The following is a 21,979-nucleotide window of genomic DNA, read 5'->3' on the forward strand; positions in this document are numbered from 1 at the left end:
TATTGAACTTGCCTTTGTGAAAAACACAGAGAGGTGAGTTTCACTGCCAAGGATCCAAATAGGGAACTGGGGTGACTTCAGGAATGCTCCCACCTGAAATAAACACACAGAAAGACGGAGTTTTGATTGAGATGTTGATTTGATTTGTTATTTCTATAATGAATTAAACTGATGGGTTTATAATGATGTCATGAACAGTATTATTTGTCTGAAACATGCTTCAATTTGTCAGAGGGGTGACTTTTTGTTAAGAATTTGTACTCTTAATAGAGCAGCTCATGAATAATCCAACATGAGGTGGTCTCTGGCAACCTTGTTTGTGATATGAACTTATTGAATGGTACTGTATGCTTTATTTGTTCCAGACATAGTTACGGTAAAAAGTTACATTAAGGAACATCACATGATTACATTTACACAACTCAACAACAGGAGTAGGAAGAAGATGAACTTATTTAATCTTACCCCTTCTCCATATCTATTACTGATAATTGATTCACACCATAGGTTTAAATTAATGTCGACACATTTTGTCATTCAAAGTTTGCCTAGTAGAGTGAGAAAAGAATAGAGATTGTGTAACAACCGATCGATAGTTTATGCAGTGATGAAGTACGGAAAAAAGTGTTGAAAAAGATGACAGAATTTCGCTCATGCAGTGATACAGGAAAAAGTAGAAAATTTGTGATGTTTTCTTAAGTGATAAGATGAAATAATATTGAGAGTATCATGATCATTATTGTAACTGAATGTAATTTCCTTTTTGGTCCTTATGTTGGCAATAACAAATAAAAAACAAAATTCTTTTGCGGTCACGTCTTACAACAAGAATTTTAAGCCTATTATATAATCTATTGTCAACAAAAGTGTCAGGAGCCAGTTTGGGTCTGTTGTTTCTAAACACGCATTTTCACATGGGAGGGAGCTCACAGTGTTGTTTACATTTACAGTACACTGAAAATGTCCAACCTCTATATATGTTACAGTGAGGCCCTGTGTGTTTATTTGTACGTGACATAAACAGTGCTATTTCTCATTTCAGTCACTTTCTGACTGGACTTTGCAATACCTTGCAATAGCGGAGTGACTCCATGAGTGTGAGGAAGCCAACTGATGCCTGTTTATGAATACCATGTAGCTCTAGACAAAAAGACAATGAAAGACAGAAAAAGGTAGACACAAGTCAGAATTCCATATGTGGTTGAGAACTGCAAGCAGGAACTCTGGTGCCCTCTGGTGGACATGATTGACATTTATAGGCGTTCTAATCAACTGGCCAAAGCCAATGTGTGAATATTTTAAAAACAGTTTGTGTGCTGCTTTTTAAATCTGTGAGTGTGGTAAATATGTATATTGTTTTGCTTGCTTTCAGTGCTTACTCATGCCAGAACACTCCCGTTCTCCATCCCAGACATTAGAGACAGCATGGCCAGTTACAAGGAGGTTCACCAGGCTCTGACTACAATAATAAACAATGACATACAGTAAGAATAAAGATTGGCTATGGCGAAAATACAAATGAAAGTTCATGTCGTGATAGGTTTAACCATGTAATTATACATAATTTTCCATGACAAAGTTAGACACGTGTGAAAAAACGGGTATGAGGTGCGTTACCTTCCATGGCCGTGCACTGGATCTATGAGGGGTTCCATCGTGTCTTGGATCTCATTTTTAATGTTGTCAATGCCCTGTACAAAGGAAATAAGCCCAACTGTCACTGTTCACATCACCCTACAGGGCATAAATGCTCTCCTTTTTTTGGCTCCACAAATGGTACCTTTGTGAGGATGACAGAGTAGAGGAAAAGCAAGACTCCGCAGCAACCCTTCCAGGTCTGGTAGAGAGAAAGCACCTCCTCTTTCAGATCAGACACCGACATAACAGCTTGTTTGCTGCAGGAGGAGACGAACACAAACAAATCGTTAATATACCAATATTAATGAATTTTATACATTTTAAAAGGAAAACTGCACTTTTTTGGGGGAGGGAATTTTGCCCATTATCCACAAACCTTAAATGAAACATGAACCTCCAAAAAACACAAACAATGTTCTATTTACAAAACTGAATACCAATAACCTGTTGGAGTGACTTTGCAAAGTAGTTAAACTGTGCTTAACTGCATTTTAAAGCACTTACTAGTTGCTGTATTAAGCTGAATGCATTGTTTCCTTCCCGAAAATGTTTTAAAAAGCCGAGTTGTCTTATATTCGGGGTCTAGAGATTTATACACGCAAAACAACAGGTGGCGTCAATTTCTCCCCAAGGGATATCGAGCTTTTCTTCTCGTCGGTCACTCATACACTAGTGACCTGAAGAGATGCAGCTAAGACAGAGACACACTTGGGAAAAAAAAGAGACAAAAGACATGAAGGAAGGTTGTAGTCCATAAATTCTGACCGGGCTACAGAAGGGTCTTTAGTTTCATGTTTTAGTATTGTTATAGTGTCCTCAAAACCTGAAACATTTAGCAAGACTGAAGAAATTCAAGTATTTGTTAAAAACAACAAAAAAAGCAACGTTAATACATTATTAAAACCTTTCAAAATCGCATTTAAAAAACATTTTATGAGATTTTATGAGAATTTTAGACATTTGACACCATTCTTTTTTCCAGACCAGTGTTGCTTTTTCATAACAGAGTTTTGATTGCTCACTCACAGTCCTTCTCAAGAGTGGTCACATGATGTTGTTGTGACATGTCTTGTCAGCTGATTTATACAGGTTTTTGTGCCGTCTTCCTACCAGTAAAGGCAGTACGACAGCCCCATCGGCAGTCTGACTTCTTCAGGACCATATCCCAGCTGTGTGAGAGTAAAAAGACCCCCCCTCACTCCGGTTTATGGTCCTGTGGGAACGTGTCCGTATTTCAGTTGCCTCCTTGATCCAGTGATGGTGTTTGTTGTCCTATGTCCCAATGATGACACATCACAGCAACATCAAGTGAGAAGTCGAAACCGTCAGGTATGAAACACTAACTCTGGTCTGAAAAAAAATGTGTTTATAATAAATTACCTATAGACCAAATAAAACTCTTTAGAGTTTTATACATATTAAAGGAAAACTGCACTTTTTTGGGGGGTAATTTTGCCCATAGTCCGCAAACCTTTAATGAAACATGACCCTCCAAAAAACGCAAACAATGTTCTATTTACATAACTGACCATATGAACCAAACTACAGCGATATTGTTATTGTAGCAGCTAACACAAAGAACTTTTTGTGACTTAGCGCCTCACGCCACTACAGAGAGGTAGCGGGCCCACTCCAAAACAATGCGATTGGACACCAATCTGTACCGACTGGGAAACAAGAACAAGCATATGAACAACTACAAACAGACAACCAAATTATCTGTAAAGTATTAGCCCACATTCCAAGCCTTATTTGCACACGGCTAGATGGACTAGATATCAAGCACAATATCATGGTGACTTACTCGATGGACAGTTGTCCCTCTGGTCCAGCTGGCCTGGGGCATCATTTCCAGTTGATTTTGAGTAGGTGGAAAAAAGTTTCTACCACTGCAGGGTGCAGGGTAGCGCTAACAATGCTTTGTCCATTGTGAGCAATCTCTTGGAGCAATGTCCTCGTCATATACAGCAGTATTCCCCAAGCAGTGGTGAGGTTTGTATATTACAGCGACCTAATTCATCTATTTATTATGTATTGCGTAAAACTAACACAGGAGCAACACTGCAAATAAATGCAGACCCACCATCCACCAGTACAAGCCTGGAGTTTGTTTTTCATAGTGAAGACTATATGTCGCTGTTTGATGTGTGTGGAAAAAAGCAGCGTGCCAGCATGAATTAACTTGAGGTTGTGCACCAACAAACATGCACATTACCACTAAATAATGTCATCAAATCTTACCTTTATGCATTCCCACATAGTATCAGCATTTGGGACCAAATATGAGGTGAAAAAACCCCGGTAAAAATACAGTACAATATAGTAGTCTGTCTGTGCAGTGTGGGAGAAAGTTAAGACGCACGATGGTATGTTCAAGGACCGTCGAACAGTGGGACGGGTCGCCGCTTACAACAAACATCCATCCATCCATTTTCTATGCCGCTTCTCCTCATAGGGTCGTGGGGGTATTCTGAAGCCTATCCCAGCTGACTTCGGGCGACAGGCGGGGTACACCCTGGACTGGTCGCCAGCCAATGGCAGAATTGCTATGCATTTACATAAAATTGGATGTAGCTATTTACCAATGTATTTTTTATAAGCATATTTTTTTTAAATCATTGCACTATAACACTTCCGGTGGCACGGTACCGGGCCTTGGCCTGGTGGTTGGGGACCCCCAGTATAGAATACACAAAGCCTTTCATCAATGGTGGTAACACTGTATGCCACAGAAACACTTGATTTCTGTCGGCATGGCTTGGCAAGCTCCACATTTAAATCAAGTAACGCCGGTGTCCTGACTCTGTTGTTCGCCATCTGCGCCGACGCTTCACTTTCTCTTCTTCCCCGTTCAGCTTCTAAAAGCTGTAGCTCATCCTCTGTATATTCAGGCTCAAAAAGATAAGGTTCAGGATCCTCATTTGTCCAAATGTAGTCGTCGTCTGTGGCTCTCACAAAGTCTGCCATGATTAGTAGTTGCAAACAGGCACGCACTTGACAGGCTGCTGTTGTTGACAGAAGTAGTACTAATTCCTATGTACGGGCTCTGTGAAATCAAAGCGCCCAGGAAAGAAGTTCCGGTAATGTTTAAAACGATAAAAATACAGCAAAATACTGTAATTATTACATGCTATCATGAATGTACCTGTTACTGCATGGTTACAGCATGTATATAAAACGCTAAAATGTTATTGGAGGTTTTGTTAGAGGGTTTTCTAGTCTACAGTAAATAGGTGTGTCCCATTACATGCATTGTTAGCTCCCTCATGCTGACTGTTTTTCTCTTTAGAACGCACAGAAAAAGGGAAAGACGTGTGTTCATGTTTCACACAAGGATTGTAGATGATGGTCAAAATTCCCAAGAAAAGTGCAGTTTTCCTTTAATGACTTCAGATTCAGATTATTGGATTTAAGACCCTGCGGAGAGCCGGGAAACATTTTTTTATTGTACTCTACCAGTTAATTGACGAATACTTTTTTTTCTTCCCAAAAACGATTAATTTTGTCTTAAAAAAGAGGGGTGGTCTTATATTCAGAGTCATCTCATATTCAGGATCAATACGTTTTTTTGTCGATCTTAAGTTTCTTAGCATGCAGTCTGCATTGCCTTTTGCAATTCTGGTCTCTGCTTTTAGCATGTCTTGCGATTGGGGCTCCATACTGCTGTGTCAAACACAGCTTTAAATGCATTTAGTGTATGTGTGCAAGAAAGGTGAAGCGGTGCGCTTAGTCTGCAAAATGTGAGCAGAGTGAAAGTGTACTTACTGTTACTGTCAAAGCTGCCTTTTTTTTTTTTTTTTTAAACAAGATTAATCATTACCGCCTCGACCCATCCCTCTTTTTCTACTGCAAGGTACAATGTACTGTAGTACCATTGCACACCCCACCCTCAAAATCGACGGCATCGCTAAACAATCACATACATGCAAGTATGAATGAAGATGAAAAGTATTAGCTGAAGTGAAAGCTAAGTGTCACTTACTGAAGAACACTGTGAAACCGCTCAAAGCCAAGGTCCTCAGCAGCCAAAGCAGCTAAGTACGAGAAAACACACACTACAGTATCAGAGCATGACACAGCAACAGCCGATAGTGCATGATAGTTACTCATCCAGAGTACTATTCTTATGATTCATTTTAAAGACGAGGCTTGAGTGATGGAGTGAGTGTAAGTCAACAGCAGTGTGACTCACTGGGTTGCTGCTGCTCCTCAGGTGGTTGGCTGCTGTCCGGCTCTGGGGTGTCTTCTGTTTGCGTGTCTTCTCTTTGCGACTGTGGCTCTGCATTTATTTTCGAGTGGGTATCCAGGCTCTGTCCCTTGGCCCATGTCACCAGGCAGAACCCCGTGGAGGCGCTAGAGCAGGCCGATTCCAGAATCTCACTCAGTGTGGAACACAGGAATGTTTTCTGCTCCTCCTCTAGCATGCACAAACACAAAACATGCAAGATTTAATATGCACAAGAAAGGAGTAGTGTGGCTCTTTTGAGTCTGTAATGTACCTGGCATGTGCCGCCAGTTTAACGTCTCTCGGTTAAAGAGGAGGGTTTTCAAGAGGAAAGCCTGTAAGGGGGCAAAGTATGTATAGTGCTCATAGTCACTTGATTTTGTCTTTTATGTGTTACATTATGTGTTGTATTTGAAAAAAAAATCATACCTGTACAGGTACAATTACAGCACATGGACCTCCTTCAAACTGCTCCAGTGCTGTGCGTTCATTCTCACTGAACACAAACCCTGTGATGGAGAAAAAAAAAACAACAAAAAACAACACCATCACTCTGTACACAATAAGAACGTCAATTTATTTAGTTGGGCTTAACCAGCACTAGACAAAAAGGATTATTGCACAATTATTTACAACAGCGTCAAGGCTGACCTTTGAAAGTGATATTACTAAAGATGAAATGCATGATTGTAGATGACTACAATGTATCCAGGAGGGCATAAAATTGTTTAATATACCATGTAACTCTTAAAATACAAACTGGCCAAGATACTACTAAAAACACACAATATGAACCTACACGTACATGTGCAACCTCTGTGCACACAGAAAAGGTGGATAATTGGCTATAAATCCAAATTATCGGCATAGTGGTGCGATACAGCACCACTAAGATGACATGACATAGGTTAGAAATTTAGTGGTGCTTTATGTTAAAATCAAAGTATGATATCATTATCACTTTAACAATTTGACAATAACAATCTTGTCATCATACCTTGTGTCCATCTGCGGAAGATGGAATCTGAAACTCCCCCGCTGGGTGGTCTCCCCCACACTAAATCAACCAGCTCTTCATTTAACTCTGACATGACCACAGTCACTGCAGGTGCTTCCATTGCAACTCGCTCTACAAGCCAACTGATGTCTGTTGGGGTCAACTTGAAGGTTCTTCAGGCCGGCTGACGGTCCAATTCCCTGGGCAGGTACAACCTGTGGCATTGGCCACAAGCTACCTGTCTGGAACAAGGCAAGTCTTCCTCTCTGGGCTGGCAGGACTCTGGTTGGTACGAGGAATGACATCAATGTGGTCCCGTCAGCCTGTCAGGGAGTATGACAAATAGATACTTTAAACTATATATGTTAAGCAAGAACCACACTGAGAGTATAGAACTAGTATTTACAATGTATAGTGCTCAAGATGGACAAACCAACAGCTAAAAGGCTAACAGATAATAGCTGCAAGGAATTGATAACGATACAAGTGACGATTGCTGACAGCAGAGACACGATTCTGTGACTACTTTGATTCGTGGTAGTAAATCTACGTATACTACAGTTTTAATCCTGAATGTGTTTGATTGGTAACGCCAATGTTAGCATTAGCATCACTACGAGTAACAGCTATCCTGTCCGGTGCTTGGCAATTAAATTTCCCTTGCCATGACAGCAATGATAACATGGTTTTGTATCGTTTGTCAATAGTAATGCGACGATAATGCTACATTACCTGAAATACTAATTCGACGTTCCTTATTGATCGTGCGATGTCATTAATATTGTCAGCGACGCGTCTGTGTCATTCGTATTTACAAGGGAGGCAGAGCAGCTTCTGCGTAAAATAAACGTGCTTGTTTATTGGTTGAAATCCAGAAGATTCCCAATGCGTCAGGGGTACGTTCTCAACACGTTGAACCATTGGTCCACACGTCTTTCACTCAGATGAACCCCGCCCCTGGGGAGGGTTGTTGTGCACAAAGCATCCCGTGTAACATTGTTGGGCATTGGGAAATAAGTAGTTGCATGCGTTAGTCTTATCATTTAATGTGGTTTACTTTTTATTGTTGGCAAAAGGTTTTAGCAAACGCCGCGTTCCATTTGATCAATTTACAATAGTGAATTTTTAATTGTTATTGTAGGCATAGTAAAATGGCCACTGTCACTTCCCGTAGCTGCCAGGAAGCTGCTTTACGTTTCACGCATGCGCATTATGTCATCTCGCTCACATTTTTCCATGTGTTTTTGAGGCTAATTTGAGCAGAATCAGTTGTAAAGATTGTAATTCTGGAAATATAAGGTGTCGTTTTCTCAATATGGGAGGACAAGCTAAGGGTAAAAAGAAAAGCAAACCAAAGAGGAAAGACAACAGGACAGGCAAGGGTAAGCACTGTTTGAAGTGGTCTCTAGATAGGCACTGCAGTGACGTTTTGTCAATCAGAACTTTCATGAAATCAAAAATTGACTGTGGCAATGGCGGATAAGCTTTAAATGCATTGTACAACACTAGATCCTGGAATTGTGGCACTATCACCCCAGGACAGGATGAAAGTGAGAATGCATGTGAAGGCAAAGAAGAAAACAGCTGCCAAGTACTCTGTTGAACAACTCCTAGAAAAGGTTGCTCTCTACTGTTAACACAGACGTGTTTTCTTCTTTTTGTCATGTCAAGCTTATCATGCCGCCTTGTGTTGCAGACAGGAGAATGCATGGACAGTTTTGATTTTGAGATGGCTGGGCTCTACTGTCAACGTGCCCTGGACCTGGAGTCCACCAACCTGCAAGCTCTTAATATGTTGGGACACATCTCCACTGAGCTTGGAGACACACAGAAAGCTAAGGGAATATCCTTCCTTGGCTGTGGGTTTTAGTTGTTGTTTTTGCACATCATACCTTGTTGTAACTGGTGCTCCTTAACTAAGCATGAACGTTTTTCTTCGTGCTGTGGAGCTGAGCCCTGATGCAGGCCACAGTAAGTACATGTACCTGGGTCAGATCCACACTGGCCAGGAGGCTATTGATTACTACACCAAAGGAATACAAGTCCTGCTCTCTGCATTGGACACACAAGCACAGACCACTGTGAGTACATACTGAATGAAATATCATATAAGTCATCCTGCTATAGTCATTAATTCTTACCGTCTACCTGAAGCTATTCACCCACCTCCCCAGTGCATTACAGACCCTTTCCAAAAAATTTGAATGTCATGGAAAAGTTGTTTAATTTCCATAATTCCATTCAAAAAGTTAAACTTTCATAGATTATAGATTCAGGGCCCACAATTTAAACGATTTCAAGTATTTATTTGTTTATTTTTACATAATTTGGGCTTCCAGCTCATTAAACCCATGAAAACAGGAATTCAAAAAATTAGAATACTGTGAAGAAATCAGCCCAAATTTTGCAGGGCATGAATGTTTTAAACTGAGTGTTACACATTAATCATCTACTAAACTGAAATCACCTGCACTGGCTTCTCCAGGTGTCATTAAATTGCTTCAGTTTGGTTCAATATGGGGAAGACCATCATTGATACCCTCCATAGGATGGGTAAGCCACAAAAGTTCATAGCTAAGGAGGCTGCTTGTTCACAGAGTGCTGTGTCCAAGCATATCAATGGAAAGTCTAGAGGAAGGGCAAAATGTGGCAGGAGAAGATGCACCAGCAAAAGAGATGACCGTGGGCTTCAGCGGATTATCAAACAGGGAAGATTCAAGAATCTGGCAGAGATCCAGAAAGAGTGGAATGAGGCGGGAGTCACAGCTTCAAAAAACACCAATTCAGACGCGTCCGGGAGATGGGCTACAACTGTCAGGTTCCTCGGGTCAAGCCACTTCTGAACCAGAGCCAACGTAGGAAGCGTCTCCACTGGGCCAAGAAGAAGAAGGACTGGACTGTTGGCCAGTGGTCCAAGGTCCTCTTTTCCGATGAAAGTAAAGTGTGCCTTTCATTTGGGAATCAAGGTCCAAGGGTTTGGAGGAAGACGGGTGAGGAACAGAACCCAAGCTGCCTGAGGTCCAGTGTGAAATATCCACAGTCCGTCATGATTTGGGGTGCAATGTCCGGTGCAGGTGTTGGTAAACTCTGCTTTCTTAAATCCAAGGTCACCGCAACAGTCTACCAGAATGTTTTAGAGGACTTCATGATTCCTTCTGCTGAGGATCTGTATGGAGATGCAGATTTCATCTTCCAGCAGGACCTGGCCCTTGCCCATACCGCCAGAAGCACCAAAACCTGGTTTGATGCCCATGCCATCACAGTGCTTGACTGGCCAGCCAACTCACCGGACCTAAACCCCATTGAGAATCTATGGGGTATTCTCGAGAGGAAAATGAGGGGCACCAGACCCAACAACAAAGAAGAGCTGACAGCAAGCATCAAGGAAATCTGGGCAACCAAGTATTGAAGATTGACATATCGTTTTGAAAGTACCATATTCTGATTGATTTGATGTGATCCTAATTTCTTTCTTTTTTTTCCTGCAATAACTGAGAAGTAAATGATGATTTCTTCACAGTATTCTAATTTTTTGAATTCCTGTTTTTGTGGGTTTTATGAGCTGGAAGCCCAAATTACGTAAAAATAAACAAACACCTGAAATCGTTTAAATTGTGGGCCCTGAATCTATAATCTATGAAAGTTTAACTTTTTGAATGGAATTATGGAAATTAAACAACCTTTCCATGACATTCAAATTTTTTGGAAAGGGTCTGTATACTGCTTCCTCGCAAGGTGGTGCTGTTGATGTGTAAAAGCAACACCTCTTTCTCTCACATTGTCTTTTAAAGAATGACGCGCTACTAGTAGTTCTCAGTTTTAAAGGGGTTACCATGTCATAAAATTGTAATCTTAAGCAATATTTGTAATGTAAGGCGCAAAGAGTTGCAGGTAATTGGGTCAGTTGCATTGTAAGTTAGATGCAAAGCCTATTAAACACAGGTTTTTCTTATTTCAAATTTTGCAATTCACCTCATGTGATGCCATTTAATTGAAGTGTTCAGCTAGTAAACTGTGTGTATACTTATAGTACCAACTTTGTGGGTTTAGCTCTTGTCAGCTCCAGGTGATTTACTGAAATACAAAAGAACATTCACTACATTAAAAAAAAAAAAAAAAATCATTAAACTTACCCTAAACAGGCATTCAGTTTTTCACAATGCAGTAAACAGCTGTGATGCATTATTTGGATGAAACAAATTTTGGGAAATAGTTTTACAAATACCAAAACCTACACAAATGTAGAAATACAAGTATGTATAAATGCATTTATTGTAGTTCCTAATGGGCGCGTTGTGTATGTACTGCATGTGTACTTTTGCTTGTAAAGAGGTGGCACATGGGCCATTCAATTTTGATGAGATCAAGTTTGAGTTCCAGGAATTTCTTTTCATCCTTGTCCGTTTATATATTATATATATTATTATTATTATATATTATATATATATTATTGAAATCTAATCTAATCTAATAATATATATGTATATATCTATTATTGTTGACCATAACCTACACAACGTATATAATTATAACATGACGTACAAGTACCATAATAGCATATCCACTTGGAAATGTACAATGAACACAGTACCAGCCATTTTAAAGCATTTACAAAATTAAAATAGATTTAGTCACTTTAACGTGAGGCTCAGATTAAAATTTCAGCCCTCTCAGCTGTCCGTCTGCTCCTCTTTCCATGGGTAATAATGGAGGCTGTGCTGAAGAGCGTCTCACTCGCCACACTTGTTGAAGGTGCACAGAGAAATCTTCCAAAACAGCGATGGATTGGATGACTTGTTGTTGCGGCTCAGCTTTCTTCTTCTTGCACTAGTTGACTGTAAAAACTCTGCATACTCCTTACCGTGATGTCTTATCAAATTTGTGGTGTTGAAATGTCCCAATTTTTCTGGCGCCCATTGAGACACACACATAAATTGCATACTACTTTTGCATTTCTTTTCATTGCCAGTAAAGTAAGACCACACAGCTGTCATGACAATGGCGCTGAGTTAATTGACTCACACTCTAGCAACAGTGTTAGCTAGCTTCTGTGCTGCAATGTGTTGCAGCTGCTGCGTCTCTCACAAGGGCCTGTATCGAATCAATATTGAGTATTGGACCATCCCTGGTGGCAGTGCTCAAGACTTTTTCACAGTGCTGTGTAGCTAAAAAAAACATTTGTCCTTTTATTCAGGCCCATGCTGAAGCTGCAGCTCCTGTCATTGAAGACCCTGAACTTCCGACCATGAAGGATGCTAGCGTGGCGTACTGCTCCATCGCTGAGATTTACCTTACAGATCTCTGGTAATTGGGAACATAGTTTGACTCTTGACATCATGATATCTCTTCTCTCTGCGTTGTTTAATGAGTTGTCGCTGTGTGCAGCATGGAAGACGGAGCTGCAGACAAGTGCAGAGAATTCATTGAGAGAGCATTACAGTATCACCCTGGCAACCCTGAGGCCCTACAGCTCATGGCCAGCTACCTGTTCAGTACAGAGAAAAATAAGGTCAGGGCACACACATGCACACACACACTCATGGCATGAATTATCACCACATTAAAGATGGAATATGCTGGGTTAATTATTCTCAGCCAGTTGAATTATATGCCATTAATCAGCAGATGGACACTTACATTAACACCAGCACATAGTGGTCTATGCCGATAAGAATGCTAATTATTGGGCAGATCTTTGATAATTGTGTAATAATGAGAGCGATAACTAGGGGCAACAGATGAAGACAAACTGACCCAAGAACGTTCCTGTATGTTAATGTTTCAATGATGACTGCATGGGTTTTTCTGTTTCGACACTACTAGTATGATGTTGTCGTTCATTCCAGGGGTAACCCTTATAGCTAGTGTCTGCACATTACTTTAAAACGCACTTCCCCTGTTGAATTCTTCAAAAATATATTCCTTCCGAAGCAAGGTGGAGACAGCGCACATGTCAAGTGAAAGGTCATGGGACGACCTTTGCAGGAAAATGTACTTTTCTATGTTAAAAAAAAAAAAAGTTTAATTTAATGCTAATGATGTCGTTGTCTTCCCAACCTTGCACCATACCGTTTGCAATTCTATACACCTTCTCCAAATTTTAACAGTTGAGTTTCACATATTTATGAGTAATAGGGAAGAAACAGTGGTGTTGACATGGTGATGTATTTACATATACAATACACGTAAACACACAAGGACACATCACATTACTGCAAAACAAAATATAATTAAAGTAAAAAAAGCACCTACAGTAAATTGGATGACTGAATTACAATTCCATCCATCCATCAATCCATTTTCTATACAGCTTCTCCTCATTAGGATTGCGGGGGCATGCTGGAGCCTATCCCAGCTGACTTTGGGCGACAGGCGGGGTACACCCTGGACTGGTCGCCAGCCAATCGCGGGAATTACAATCCCATTATTTTTAAAAAGATGTGCTCTCAGAAGTGTCTGCTACTCATACAGTGTCTGAGTGAGAGGAAGAAAAGCTCTGGCTAGCTTGTGGAAAATACATTTTTCTCAGGTCAGCACCGTACTTATGAAAATTACTCAATGTTTGAAAATATCTGGTCCCCTGGCCACGACACCTACAGGAAGTGTAATTAAAAGTGAATACTGTAAGGAATTGGTCACTCACTATAACCGCTTCTTCTTCTGGAAGAACTTTTGAGAACTTGGACTTGAGACGTGCCATCCCTGTTGTAGTTCATGCCACACGTGTTTGATTGTTATGAGAGCATAGTTGAGTGGAATTGTACCTGCAGTACCAGTTGTTAAACTATAGGGGGCAGGCTGGGTCCAGACATTTGACAACATCCCACATCCAGCAACTAAAATCCTTTTGGAACTCCTCTCTCACCATACAGGAAACTACCGCATCAATATTAGTTCATATTATCAGCATCCATTGAGCCATGACAATAAATCATATGTTAATCAACAAACATGTTATAGCTCAATGTCATTGGCGTATTTGGCCTTCCTGTTGATGACATGCCACGTCTTTAGGAAGGCAAAGAATACCTGTTGAAGAGTGTCCGCCTGTGGCTGCCCACCCACAAACAGACCACAGCTTCCACCAGCCCTGGAGAAGATGTGCAGGTGAGTTGGAAGCAGGCTTGCCGCCATCACTGACATCAGCCGGCGCTGAGATGATTCACGTTTATTTATAAGACGCTTTGGACTAACAGGATTGATACAGTGTGCTTTGCCACTAGCACAAAAACAAGGACACCAACAGAGATAAAAAGTATGGAAGACATTTTTCCAACCACCCGTGTAATTTTGTGTGTGTTGTGCATGGAGAGGGCAAGTGAAGGTAACGTTGTGCAACGTATTTTAAAATTGGTACTACTCCAAGGCGTGTGATGAAAAGGCATCAAAAATAGCAGTGATTCTAAACTAGAGCCTGTAAATGTGACCTGAGTTTGCATATATAAATGGAGCAAATGAGCTTCATGATTTGATAAATCGGTCCCAGTGACAACACCACTATTGTGTCCCTTATCTTTCACAGCAGCTTGATCCCAACTCGGACTGCTGTCATGTTCCTCATGATTAACAACCACGTGGCCACAGAACCCCGTACCTTGAAATTGGATCTTGCCATTATCGCACATTGTGCGGGAACCATGCTTGTGTAAACACTACATGATTTTGTCTTTTCCTCCTCCTGCCTCACAGAACGAGATCCCGCCATACGAGTCGCGTATCACCACAGCCAAGCTACTCGTCGAGGCAGAGGAATACGAGGTAAAAAGATGTGTGCTGAGCTCAAACATTTGGCTCTTTGCCGTCGCCCTGTTTGGGTTTCATGGCGGGAGGGTGGCCGAGCGCTTTTGCTTTCCAGTGAATAGCTTGAAAGGTGGGAAGGTCAAAGCTGGTCTTTATCCCCTTTATCTAGAGTCCTGTATCAATAATTGAAGGCTGGTATTTGCAGAGAGGGCCAAGGCTACTAGGCTGCATGAGGAGAGAAAGAACACACAAGGAGAATATGACATTCAGCAGAGCGTAGACCTCCTCCAAGGTCGAATTGTCCAAAATATGTCAGTCTGACTTCTAGGCCAAACTGTCCCTTTCCAGTTCTGTAGATAAGGGTGATGCAGATTATAAAGCGGGCATGGCACACTTTATTCACAGCAGCTGCCACTGGGTCTGGTGATTCACTCTTTCCTGTCCTTTTTTGGACCATGTGCCTTTTACAGAATTTATGTACAATCTGGCTATTTGTATAGTGGAACCTCTACACTTGGGATGCTGACACTTTTTCAGCCTGCGAGTTACTTTTAAAATGACCAAGTCAGAGAGATCTACAGTACCTCCTACTATAAATATAGAAAATATTTGCTATATTTGTAAATATGAGTATTTGTGTGTTGCACAGGTATATCAAGGATGCACGCCCTTTTTCAGCATGTTAGTTACAAGTCGACATGATCTATGTCTTACTATAAAACATAAAATCTAACTGGTAAACGTTGAAACTACTATACTAAATACTAATGACTAATATTTGGCATTCACAGTTTCAAAGTTTACAGGTAATCAAAGTACTGAGTTGATATTCACAAATGATTCACAATTCAGTTCAATAGGGCAATAAAGACAACTAATTACACATAATTCCTCAATAGTTGTGTACATAACGGGGGGGTTCCCCTAGGATTTTTTGAAGCTGTGGTGGTGGGCTGTATAGGAGGGCAGACTGCTGCCGCTGTGTCGTGCCGCTATTGTGTCTGCAATTTTTTTTAACTATTAGGACAAATAACAATTTAGTATTTTTATTTATTTATTTACTTATTTAACTTATTTCAGCGACCAGCAGAACATGAACCGAACTGTTAATTTTATGGCAACGTTGCTGAGAGCACTTTAAGTGAGAGTCTAAAAATTTTGAGCCTCCTTTTGTTACCTGACCTATTTAGACCAATATTACTATGTGACTAGTACAAAATGTTGTACTATTTGACGCAAACCTAAATTTCATTTAATGCCTGCTTTAGAGTAATAAGAATACATGGGAAATGAATTGTTCAGTAACATACACTCAACAAAAATATAAATGCAACACTTTTGTTTTTGCTCCCATTTTTTTGCTGATTAGACACCACGATTAGTGCACAGGTGTGCCTTAGACTGCCCACAATAAAAGGTCACTCTGCAGTTTTGTTTTATTTGTGGGGGGGGGCATCTGCCCTCAACAGTGTAAACCGGGATTCATTTGTGAAGAGAGCACCTCTCCAACGTGCCAGACGCCATCGAATGTGAGCATTTGCCCACATTTGCACAGTTTGTGAAGACATTTTTTGGTTATGCAAACCAATTGTTTCAGCAGCTGTCAGAGTGGCTGGTCTCAGATGAGGTGAACATGCTGGATGTGGAGGTCCTGGGCTGGTGTGGTTACACGTGGTCTGCGGTTGTGAGGCTGGTTGGATGTACTGCCAAATTCTCTGAAACACCTTTGCAGACTGCTTATGGTAGAGAAATGAACATTCAATACACGAGCAACAGATCTGGTTGACATTCCTGCTGTCAGCATGCCAACTGCACGCTCCCTCAAATCTTGCCACATCTGTGGCATTGTGCTGTGTGATAAAACTGCACATTTCAGAGTGGCCTTTTATTGTGGGCAGTCTAAGGCACACCTGTGCACTAATCATGGTGTCTTATCAGCATCTTGATATGGCACACCTGTGAGGTGGGATGGATTATCTCAGCAAAGGAGGAGTGCTCACTATCACAGATTTAGACAGATTTGTGAACAATATTTGGGAGAAATGGTGATATTGTGTATGTGGAAAAAGTTCATCTCATAAAAAATGGGAGCAAAACAAGAGTTGCATTTATATTTTTGTTGAGTGTTTTTTTATTTATTAAAATAGCACAATTAACAAAATTAAACAAATTATATTTTTGTTGTAGAAATCTGTCTTGTATAAGACAGTAAATTCAGAGTCCAGGGTTGTGATAGCACAGGTGTATGCAACTTGCAGCACTATTAAACTACTTTGACAAAAAGGAGAGTTGAGCTATTTGTGTTTTGTGACTGCCAACATTTAAATTGCACTTTATTTCTAAAGCAAATTTCCACCCAATTGTCATTAAATACAGGTGTCATGTTTAAATAGAACACTTATAAAAATACTAAGAGGTGAAGCAAATATTCACTATCTTAAAGCTCCACACACTGTGTTTTTGTTGAACAACTTAGACACACATCTAGTGTTTTACAGACAAGCCATAAGTATGATAATGATAAGAGAGCAGGATTGTAAAGTGACACTTTAAACAAGCGAGTTAGCATGTATCCCATGAACGTGATAGCCACATGTAGCTCACCCATGCGACTAGATCGATCTAATTACACTGTTAAGTGTAGTTCATTTTATCGGTAAATACAAAACTCTATTGGCTGTGACGCCATCATTGCTGAAATAATTCAGTGTGTCTGGCAGATTGTACTTGTTTAATTGCCTCTACAACAGTAGCTTTCAATGTGCGGGCAAAGCAGCATTCGTAATGTCCTTGCCATGCGAACATTCTCAGGCCATTCTTCCAAAATAACGACATGCATGTCAAAGTTGTCAGCTAGAGGTCTGATCAGGTCTTGTCCCAAATCGCCGTCGTTGGCGGGAGCGTCGTAGCCGTTTTAGAAAGCAAAACAGCAGCGGCAGCATTCTCCGAAGCCCATAATGGCGCCTTTGCTTGTCAGTATACTAGTATGGAAATGACTGCACAACCTACGTTTGCATGCGGACGGAAGCCCAAAATGCACAGACAAATATGTGTTTGTTAAAAATCTGTATTCGTGTGGACATAGCATAGCCTAAGATGAAAGACGACAAGGCTTTTAGCTATTGCAGTTTGTGGAAAATTTGTTGAGACGTCTTTTCATAGGACTGTGTGGGTGGATGTTAGAGTTGGCCGGGAGTGGTTGGACATTGACATGAGCCGCTGCACTGAAGCAGGTTTTTAAAATAATTTCAGATGAGAAGAACTTTTGCATACATCTGTGAGAATGTTTCCCCAAATTTCACTCTGCAAAACAAGCCTTTCGATGACGTATACTGTAGGTCAGATACACAAGACCCGACAATTCAGACTGCAGTTGTATAGCTTTGGACACATATTGGATTTATATCAACATACAAAAAATGCCTGGGTTGAATTAGAAAAAATTGGAATTGTACAATACACGTCGCATATGAACAAAAAAAACTGAATTGTCCTGCAGTTTGAACGTGTCCCTATCATAGCTAAAGTTACAACCACCGAGCATGGACATGTTAGCTGGAACAGCTACTAGCAGTGAGCATACAGCGAATGTTTATCAATTTCCATACATTCATGACCCATCCATGACCATTCTGCGTTAATTGTAGGGTGTTCCACCGTAGAGAATGGCATGTACTGGCTCCACTTAGGTAGTACACACATGCAAGAGAGAACCAATTTCTAATCTCATAATGTAGGTTTTTTAATCCGATCTTCAAAAAGCAAAACTATTTAAGGTGTTTACATGCATATTTAAAAGGTGGTTTTAAGCCAAATCATGCAATAATTCATTTTTTTAGTGCATGTAAATGCACCGCGTTTTATGATTACAACAGCTTGACCCTGTAACGGACTATTTCTCTTTCTGTTGTTTCCTCTGGGAAAACGTGTCTGAAAAATCCAACCATATTGGAAGCCCACAGACACGTAGGAATGTATTGTGTTCGACCTTAGAGGTTTGCCTAATAAACTAAGAAATCATTGCCAAAAAAACAACCTGCTGGCTTTTGGTGGTCCATGCTAAGTGGAGCATATAAAGGAAGTGGCACTCTGATGAGCTTCTGCCATAATACTTTTGTCACAGCACACTTGCCAGTTTAATCACCCGTCCATTTCCGACATTAATGACCATGATTTTTGCGGCTAAATGCTGTCGGTTCAGTGCTGAACCTCATCCTCATTAGTGTTTGAAGTCATTTTCTGTGATTACTCCCATGCTAACAGCGGTTTGGCTAGTTCCTGCTCTGATCCGCTGATTAATTTGTGCTCACTCTTGTCGAGGGGTTTATGCTTATTACAGGGGGTAGCTGTGGCAGCGGCGGCGGGCAGGAAGAGGACGAGCTGTCAGGTGTCTCTGTGACATGACAGCGTCTCTGGTCCACAGTTTCTGACACGTCATTTGTCTTCATCCGGCTGTCTGTGTCACCAGCTGCGCACACTTGACTGCTTCATGGGTGTTTTGCTGTGTGAGCATGTATGCGTTTATAAGCATGTATACCTCTCTGTATATGCTCGGCATGTTTGCTATTCTGCTATTTGGAAGTTTGTGAATAACGATCTAGTGGCAATCTTATAATTTTTGTATTGTTTTCTTACCTGCAGACGATGAAGCCACAACACGAACTCTGACATTTTGTGCTTGTACTTTGCAGACGTCATCCTTTGCAGCTTGCCAGATTATGATCATTTTTTTGTAATTTTCCTCAATCATATGTCTAGTATGTATGTGTGTATTTGCCAGGGAGGCGTACTGCACATGTAACGATTCATTTTTGGAAGAGCAGAAAAAACACCTGTTTGTCTCGAGCTCTTTGTCTGGTCCCATTTGGCCGTACACATTCTCTTCACTTTGTGGTGTATTGGAATTGGAAGAAAATAAGCATTTGCCAAAGCGAACATGAGAACAGCAGTCAAACAAACTTAGGCGTATGATATTATCATGATGATTGTGATTGAGTAAATTGCAAATAACGGAGCTTGTTATTGCACCACTTTCTACAAATTATCTCTGTTAACCAGCAGTTTGAATGGTGTGTTACTTGCAATGTAAACTCTGCAAAGGCTTTTTAACTTTGGAAGCCTATGAAAGTGTTCAATTTCTGAGATGAGTACGTTTATACAGCTCAGCAATAACCAGCCACAACCATTTGGCTGAGATAGAAAGTACAGTCAAACATGTCTTAGCGGCCACCTTTATAGAACGGCCACCTGCCTATAGCAGCCACTGAAAAATCCCCCGCAGCAAATGTACATGTTATAGACCCTGTGTATAGCAGTCACCTGTCCAACACGGCCAGCGGCCACCCATTTTGTCTCCCTTGGTCAATATCTGACCGCATATACAAATTACCGACTCAAGTTGAAGCTTCATGCACAAAAAAAGTTTCGTTTTTCAATCAATGAAGCCGTCGTGTGTAGACTTTAATTACTGAGTCCTAGCTCAGTCACAATCATTCACAAGATCCACACAAACTGTCAGTTGTTCCACATAAAAAAGCCGTCTTCTTTTGAGCTTGCTATTTCCTGGTCAAACATGTAACTTTAAGAGCATTTGCACCAAAACATTACCGCAAAGTAGGCTGGGAACAGGACGTGCTCCCTGCGACGCTACAATAAAAAAAAAAAAAACATACGCTAGCATGCATGCGGCAGCGGGAGCAAAACTGAGTTCGGTTGTACTTAATTGAAGTATTTTAGAATGTACTCATGTTAGTTTTCATCAATCCTCATCCACAAATCCATCAAAGTCCTCATCTTCTGTATTCGACACAAAAAAAGCCGTCTTCTTTTCCGTTCGCTACTAGTCTGTTAACTTCTCAGTGTTATTCAGCTCCGAAGCAAAGAAGGAAACTTCTCCTGTTGCTTCTGCCAACTTTATTTATTAAACGCGGCCACCAGACAGCAGCTCAGAACACACACACATCTCTCAGCATCGTCTCTCCTTCCTGCTTGCCCATAAGGCAAAGGTTAAACAAGCCCCACTACATAGCTGTCCAGCCAATGCCTGTAAGAAATGACACCGTTTATTTCCTGGTGTGCACTGGTCAATACTGTAATGCCGCTTGTTGTGGGGAAGGAGAGACTCACGTCGCCGATGCACTTTAATGGCTTTATTAACAACGGAGAACACTGCAGGACTTTACATCCACGCCAACATAAACACACTTCCCAACTCTCTCGAAACTCACAGCTAGCACTGAGCCTAGCTCTCCTGCTCGGGACGCCCACTGTCACTTCCCGTCCCTTCCTGATGAGCTAAAGCTGTAATGACACTCTGCCGTATAAGCCTAGTAGTGCTGTACAACTTTTATCCGCAGTCCGCAGTGCCCTCTACTGGTCAACATTTTTATTTTTTCCCCCTTTTTTTATTTTTTTCCCTCTACTGGTCAACATTCAAACTGGACGCCAACCTGTCTATAGAGGCCACCTGTCGAAAGCGGTCACTTTTGCAGACTCCCTCGAGTGGCCGCTATAGACAAGTTTGACTGTATATAATAATCCCCCACAGAGTGCATGCCATGACCTCAATCAATTATGAAGGAGATGCAGTTTCAAATATCCAAAAAACAAAACATAGAGTACTTGTGGCTGTTTAAGGTACAAACCAAACCATGCAAACCTAATAAAAGAATAGACAAAAAGTTGCATTATGTCTAGATGTTGTGGGATTGACTTAACACATGGCTCGCTCCTTCCCCTGTCAACCATCCTGCTACTTAACGTTTACGTTCTCTTCCGATTTCAAATCAACATTTGCATTAAAAGTGGCTATTGGAATTTAGATTAGAGATGGCTCCAGAGGCCTCTCTCTTCCATTGCCATTGTTCACTAGCAACAGCAACTAACACACTAAATGCTAAATGCACAATCCAGGTTTAAGCCCAAAATATGCCTCACACACTTAAACTGATTTTAACGTATACAATGTATAAAACATGCACTCGCCACTTAGGAATAGCAATGATGATCAATAGAACAGATGAATCGGAGCCATGGATTAACGCGACAACCGTGCTTATGTCTATTGTGGGGCAGCCTCCACCTCACTCCGGGTTGTCCCGGCTAGCAGTGGAAGAAAGCGTTTTTCCAAGCCGCGTCTACATAATCCACACTGCTTGTCTATTGTAATTCCAGTAAGAATTTTTGCTCACATATCAACTTGTGTTCACCTTGATACAAGTTTTGAGGCCGGATTGTTTTATACTGTAATTTTTCACTTTTGCATCTTACAGCAGCTGTGGTGCGTTCAAGTATACCAAAATAAGTGCCAAATCCCAACGCTTGATGAAAAAACATTATCAGTAAAGAAACATTAAAAAAACATTCTTTCAAAAATACTG

The 21,979-nt window shown here is 40.9% G+C and overlaps 2 protein-coding genes across 3 annotated transcripts in view; one reads left to right on the forward strand and one right to left on the reverse strand.

Annotated features, from left to right (window-relative positions):
• Nucleotides 1-7,715, reverse strand: part of mindy3 (MINDY lysine 48 deubiquitinase 3) — a 39,474-nt gene extending 31,759 nt beyond the window's left edge. Inside the window, exons 1-11 of the mRNA XM_054782059.1 lie at nt 7,593-7,715; nt 6,861-7,183; nt 6,293-6,372; nt 6,138-6,198; nt 5,831-6,055; nt 5,621-5,672; nt 1,781-1,895; nt 1,618-1,691; nt 1,380-1,459; nt 1,070-1,140; nt 13-93 (exon numbers count right to left, since the gene is read on the reverse strand). Coding sequence (XP_054638034.1) covers nt 13-93; nt 1,070-1,140; nt 1,380-1,459; nt 1,618-1,691; nt 1,781-1,895; nt 5,621-5,672; nt 5,831-6,055; nt 6,138-6,198; nt 6,293-6,372; nt 6,861-6,981 — 960 coding nt within the window. The 5' untranslated portion in view covers nt 6,982-7,183; nt 7,593-7,715. The remainder of the gene's footprint in view (nt 1-12; nt 94-1,069; nt 1,141-1,379; nt 1,460-1,617; nt 1,692-1,780; nt 1,896-5,620; nt 5,673-5,830; nt 6,056-6,137; nt 6,199-6,292; nt 6,373-6,860; nt 7,184-7,592) is intronic.
• Nucleotides 7,716-8,047: 332 nt separating this feature from the next.
• Nucleotides 8,048-21,979, forward strand: part of si:dkey-12j5.1 (uncharacterized) — a 56,300-nt gene continuing 42,368 nt past the window's right edge. Inside the window, exons 1-8 of one of the 2 annotated variants that reach the window (XM_054782477.1) lie at nt 8,048-8,242; nt 8,370-8,479; nt 8,557-8,703; nt 8,789-8,941; nt 12,055-12,164; nt 12,246-12,369; nt 13,875-13,967; nt 14,550-14,618. In XM_054782477.1, the coding sequence (XP_054638452.1) occupies nt 8,176-8,242; nt 8,370-8,479; nt 8,557-8,703; nt 8,789-8,941; nt 12,055-12,164; nt 12,246-12,369; nt 13,875-13,967; nt 14,550-14,618 (873 nt within the window). In that variant the 5' untranslated portion in view covers nt 8,048-8,175. The remainder of the gene's footprint in view (nt 8,243-8,369; nt 8,480-8,556; nt 8,704-8,788; nt 8,942-12,054; nt 12,165-12,245; nt 12,370-13,874; nt 13,968-14,549; nt 14,619-21,979) is intronic. The other variant, XM_054782478.1, reaches the window with a different exon arrangement.

Source organism: Dunckerocampus dactyliophorus, chromosome 7 (assembly GCF_027744805.1).
Source record: "Dunckerocampus dactyliophorus isolate RoL2022-P2 chromosome 7, RoL_Ddac_1.1, whole genome shotgun sequence".
Classification (NCBI taxonomy): domain Eukaryota; kingdom Metazoa; phylum Chordata; class Actinopteri; order Syngnathiformes; family Syngnathidae; genus Dunckerocampus; species Dunckerocampus dactyliophorus.